The sequence below is a fragment of the Priapulus caudatus genome, unplaced genomic scaffold (genome assembly GCF_000485595.1).
Source record: "Priapulus caudatus unplaced genomic scaffold, Priapulus_caudatus-5.0.1 Scaffold1199, whole genome shotgun sequence".
In the NCBI taxonomy this organism is placed as follows: Eukaryota; Metazoa; Priapulida; class Priapulimorpha; order Priapulimorphida; family Priapulidae; genus Priapulus; species Priapulus caudatus.
In genome coordinates this window covers 83,154-89,482 of record NW_014578260.1, presented here as the reverse complement: position 1 = coordinate 89,482, position 6,329 = coordinate 83,154, and the positions used below count along the sequence as shown (strand labels likewise).

Here is a 6,329-nt window from a genome sequence, read left to right as displayed (position 1 = left end):
GTGCTATAGTTGTGTTGACTATATTGCTAGGACACTTGCTTACTCCAGTATAAATATGTTGTCTTTCATGTTGTGATATCCTGCTATTTTCAACTATACTCTTTACGCAGAGCCATGCACGTATCGAATAACAAATTTGACAGATATTCAAGTTTGCATCATTTGACGAAATTTATTTTAATTTAAAAATGACAGTGTGCAGGTGTTGTCTGTGTACTCTGTTATAGATTTTGTGCAAACAGTTACGCTATTCGAAAGTTATTAAACACTGATTAGAAACTGGCGCTGAAACGATAGGCCTATTTGGCGGTTGTCAGTAAACCGTTATTTCACAGTACAGCCGTGAAACGCACGTATAGCGTGCTTAAAAAAAACACGAGATAATCATTAAAACAGTTGTCGACAAATGTAATTTGGTTAGCTGTGGTAGAAGCGGGAATGCGTAGCTATAGATAATAGCATAGCAACTGGGTATGTGACGGGATGAGGACGGTAAAACCTGAAAATGGCTAGGTAAGCAAATGGCTACCTGTAGGTAAAGAATTTTTAAAGCATGCTTTGAAATGCTGCTCTTTGTACATTGTGAGCATGAAAAAACGCATTTCCGTAGTTATTCCAGTAATTTACAGTTAATTCAGCAAGGTATTCATAAGGGGTAGGTATTCAGTAGGGTATTCAGCAGTATTTCCAGATAATTTAGCATGGATGTCCTCGTTGGTACTTTAGCCAGTAATAGTTATTTCTTAGTCTACGCGAGCCATAATCCAGTCGACGTATTTAGATACTTGGGTGTACATGGTAGGCGCATACGGCTTCCCACAGGATGTACCCCAGGAGACGATTCCGTAAACCGTCCACAGGCCGGTATCATCGTTGGACACGGGTCCGCCGCTGTCTCCCTATAGGAAAACAAATAGAATATATATATATATGTATATATATATATATATATATATATATATATATATATATATATATATATATATATATATATATATATATATATATATATATATATATATATAATTATAGGTATATAATATTAGTAGCTCTTGATATTATATATATCCCTATAACAGGAATCTGTCGGAATTTAATGGCCTTTAGGCGTAGCCGCTACTGGATTACATGTATACTGTTGGGGATATCTCCAGTATATTTATTTAAAATGTAATTATCGCATAAATTTTGACGTTTATCTAGCAATAGTACTGGCCATATTATTCACATGTCGTGAGTTTAGCAAGTGTATCTCTAAATCATGTTTGCGTTTTTATGAGTCTCTTCCGGTAAACTACACGGTAAAGGTACGTCATAGCATGGTTTTGTATTTGCAGCTACGAGATGGCGATCGTAATCATTTATGCGCGTGATTTCTTGAAATGCGAGACAGTCGAACTAAGATGTAAAAAGAACGAGTGGCATGAGCTTCCGGGATGTTTTACTGTTGTCACGGACGACCGTTCGCGCATGCGTACCTTGCAGGAATCGTGAACGCCTCCCGTATAGCCGACGCAAATCATGTTCTCGTGCACACCATTCCAGTGTATTATTGAAGACTGCTTACACTCATTCCAATCATAGATAGGAGCGTAAAACTGCTTCAGGACATCCGACAATGGAGAGTTGGGATAGTCGTTAAAATCTGAAATTATAGGGAAAGCTCAAACATACGGACAATTAAATTGCGCGCGACAGCGCGCTCGTGTGTAGTGAGCACACATACCACGTGTACTCGGTTTCGCGAAACGGTGCGAAATTCGCCCTCAACTACAGTCTTTTTACACCCTGGCCGGCACATACTTTTGGCTTTACTGGTCTAAATGCGTACGGGGACTTGTGCTATACATTCTGCCGGTCGAGTAAAAAGCGTCAACGGTGAAAACATCGAATATAAAGCTCAGTTTCTTCTCTAGGCTTGCTATAGACAGCATCTTAACTGAATATATAAACTGATTGGATTTCGGAAGTGAGCGCATCGCAATAGATTGTCCGCAAAGCGAAAAAACGTAGTCAGCGCTTGAGAAATATCCGTGTGATTTAAAAGCAAATAGAAATAATGGACATGGGTCAATTATACAAGCTAACAAAGGGAAATGAGTAAAGATTACTATACAATTCCGATCAACGTACCACGAGTCATTCCCCATCCTGATATGTAAACCATCGTGCCTGCGACGCTAGGTTCATTTTGCTCAGGGAGGCACATGAGAGAGACTTGATCGGTGAGGGTAAACGGAGGATCTACCTTTATCAACGCGATGTCATCTGTGAAGCTGTGCATCATAAACGATAATATGTTATGCGCTTGTGTTAATTATAATGAGGGTAATCTAACGATAATTCGGTTTCGAACATCTTCAACGTAAACACTGCTCGTTGTTGCCTTTGAGCCTCGAGGTCATGACGTATCTTACTCGTTGCTAAGCATGCTGAAGCCTGCGTGCTTGATAATCTGGGTGGCCCTGCGTTTCTGCTCGTACTTGTCTGGAATGGACAGGCGATGGGAACCTGCGTAGACCCTAACGTTGTAAGGATTGTTCTGTCCGGGCTGTATTGTAGGGAAAACGCAACTTGTTAGCAGTGACCTCGCTGATCACAGTGAACTCGGTCGACTACACGTACATGTTGCCTTGGTACAACGAGGGCGAGCAAGTATTATAATTGATTTTAAACACAGTCATGTTTTATTTTTCCGCGTAAGTCTATGGTTTATAAATTCACTAGATGTTTTTTCCCCGAATTCGGTGCGTGAGTTTTCGGTAAAACGCGACTTTTCGGGACCTTCGTAATTGGCGAGTACAAGTGTGTATACAAGTATAACGATGTAAAATCTCGTAACGTAGTGATAGAAATAACCATTACCATTGCCACACAGTGGGCTGCAGTCATGATCCAGTTGTCTCTGATCAAAGTACCACCGCAGTAATGTGAATCTTGGTTTGGAATGTATCGCAGCGACACCTATGGGAAAATAGGTATATACTAAGATGTCACATCAATCACAAGGACGTAAAATTAATGTGATATTTAAGGAATAAACAAGAAAGAGAATTTTTTGGAAATACTGCTTCCGATTACTAGCAGTAATACTTTTGATTTAAAATCAGCAAATCACGGTAATCAGTGATGATATTGTGAGGCTCGTTACATGTGTACTGTTTGATGTAACAGAATGGTTTGAGATGCAATCAGTCTATTTCCCCTCATACTAAGGACTTGAGCAAAACGATGACATGCACTCGTAACTAAACCATGGTACATAGACGTGCTGCGGCGAACACTCTGCTATTTACCTGCCATGGCCAACTGTTCTGTCTCGCCTCGATTCCTCCCGTCACTCTACCGTTTCCCTGGATGTGCTCTATTGCCTTCACACCGCATGATTCGCCTTGGTTCAGAGCTTGACATCGAAATATGCAGAAAAGTTTTTTCTATTATACGTCGATACCGTCACTTCAGCTGCAAGCAACATAGAACTTGGGGTATACGTTCCAAGTAACAGGGCACCATATTGTCAAACTATCATCGAATTATACTTACGCACGGCGAAGACCGCTCCTAGAAGACAAACGAATGAGACCAGCTTCAGCATGATGACTGTGTACACGTCCTAGCACCGAGAATGGACCGATGTCCACAGGCATGCGGCTTTTATACGCTTCGGTCGTACCGATCGTGAGAACGCGACACGCTGCAGAGCGAGCCCTCGTGAATGAGCAGATGGTAGCATACCCAGAATAAGATGGGTTCTGTCCAGTATCTGTGTCTGTGAATAGTAATCCGTAGAGTATTAATTTTAGTCGCGACATCGCGGATATTGCTCAGCGTGTATATAATATTATCGTGGATTTATCCAGAAGATATATGTGATATCAGATGTCCGTGAGACGCGGGAAATTGGGTTGCAGCTGTTTGAGTCTGAATTGCTATGCGCGAAGGCGCCTTTTAATGCAAGTAAATAACGTATTTTGGTGCGGCTAGTTCAATATATATTCGTCGTCAGTGTTAGGATGGAATCAGAAAGCTGCGATTGTAACTCTGTATATTTCGAATTTTCGGTATTTTGCGTAGGCGGCGTGACGACACGCTTGTATACCCCGACGAACAGAATAAATTCTATATAGCTTGTCTATTCGTCCTATTAAGTAGTTTATAATTAGTTGTGCAAGTTCGTGCTTTTCACGTAGAACCGGCGGAAAACTATGGAAGTGGGCATTTTACATTTCCTCTGGACAGAAGCATCTGTGTTCGTCGGTACTGTCGTCTAGGGTAATACGAAACTAGTTGAACAAGATGGTCTATTTCACATTGAATCGTCGATGTTATCTCCTGCGAGAAATCCATCATGAATGCCATGTGATATATCCTCTGCGTACGTGTGGGCGATACGTGACTATCGCACGAACGAGTGGTATGTTTGCTACGTGGGGAAGGACTGTTATCTGAAGGTAAAACATTGAGAAATCGCGAAATAATCTATAGCCAATAAGCATTATGTACAGCAATCTATGCAGCTAAATATATATATATATATATATATATATATATATATATATATATATACAGATTTGTGTGATGTCTAATCGCCTGAACAACAAACGAAAACGGGTCAGCCACTCGCCAACAACCAACAACTTGGTAACGGCGTGTGGGCAGTACGCCAAGGTCGCGCAAGAATCGAAACGAAAAATTCATGAAACGTTGATTTCACTATAATCAAACAATATTTGTAAAAAAACTGAATTTATTAATCAAACAATCGTAATTTCATTCTATCATTATTACGATGCCAAGCTAATATAGCGTTTCTGTGAAATACTGAACAAGCTAAGCTACGTTACATTGGGTATACTTTTGGGATAAGTTTTAAATGTCAACCTTATGACAGTATACATTTAAAACTTATCGTGTTTTATGCAAAACCAGATCGGTTGTTACAACTTTTATTTACAAAAAAGTAAATATAAAAAAGTATAATTTAAAAACGTAACATCAAATCAAGCTAATATCGACTAGTTTCATCAGTCGTTGAACCGCATATAAAAAAATAGTTGTGAGTAACCCGATATACTAAGGTAGTGTTTTTGAATATTGGAAATAGTGATTTCCGGGATACATGTACATGTATGAAGCGATAATCTATATCGAAAATTTAATAAATTGTTAAAGATCAGACATGTCTGAAAGATTGGATGTATTCAACAGTTTGGCCTTGACCATGCTAGAAATTTTGTAACCAACCACATTTGTATGAAGAAATATATTAAAATGTCAGGTTTTGAGTTTCTGCGTGGAATTATCTAAGCTTCTGATGCATTGATTGCAAGAATCTGCACCAAGCTTGTTATCTTCATATGTTCAATTTATGTTATTGTTTAAAAGTATAGTTCTGTTAAATATAGTCAATAATATACTACGCAGGTGATTTGTCGAAAGAAGTTCATGCGAATATGAATGACATTTCATTTGTACAGAGAAGGGCTTGAATGAATAAACGAATATTGCCAATGCCTACCCTGACAAATGAAAATGGACGTATATTGCTAATAATGGTTATGGTGAAAAATGTACATGCACAAATATTTCTAATGGTTCTGTGACAAATGATGAAAACAGCATAATGATGTTTAACAAGTATGATATTACATGTGACGAATTACATGAACGTATATTGGTAATGGTTACAGTGACAAATTAAATGAACGTATATTGATAATGGTTATGGTGAAAAATGTACATGCACAAATATTTCTAATGGTTCTGTGACAAATGATGAAAACAGCATAATGATGTTTAACAAGTATGATATTACATGTGACGAATTACATGAACGTATATTGGTAATGGTTACAGTGACAAATTAAATGAACGTATATTGATAATGGTTATGGTGACAAATAACATGAACGTATTTTGGTAATGGTTACAGTGACGAATTACATGAACGTATATTGGTAATGGTTACAGTGACGAATTACATGAACGTATATTGGTAATGGTTACAGTGACGAATTACATGAACGTATATTGGTAATGGTTATGGTGACGAATTACATGAACGTATATTGGTGATGGTTACAGTGACGAATTACATGAACGTATATTGGTAATGGTTATGGTGACGAATTACATAAACGTATATTGGTAATGGTTATGGTGACGAATTACATAAACGTATATTGGTAATGGTTACAGTGACGAATTACATGAACGTATATTGGTAATGGTTACAGTGACGAGTTACATGAACATATATTGGTAATGGTTAAGGTGACGAATTACATGAACGTATATTGATAATGGTTACAGTGACGAATTACATGAAC

The 6,329-nt window shown here is 38.3% G+C and overlaps 1 protein-coding gene across 1 annotated transcript; it reads right to left on the bottom strand.

Moving 5' to 3' along the window:
- Positions 1–213: 213 nt before the first annotated feature.
- On the bottom strand, positions 214–3,724 carry LOC106815778 (chymotrypsin-like elastase family member 1). Its single transcript, XM_014820285.1, has 7 exons — positions 3,544–3,724; positions 3,297–3,403; positions 2,866–2,964; positions 2,418–2,551; positions 2,134–2,276; positions 1,479–1,645; positions 214–899 (listed from the first exon to the last, which is right to left on the bottom strand). Exons 1-7 carry the CDS (start codon positions 3,593–3,595, stop codon positions 744–746), a joined length of 858 nt encoding a protein of 285 aa, XP_014675771.1. The 5' UTR covers positions 3,596–3,724; the 3' UTR covers positions 214–743.
- Between the last annotated feature and the right edge of the window lie 2,605 nt (positions 3,725–6,329).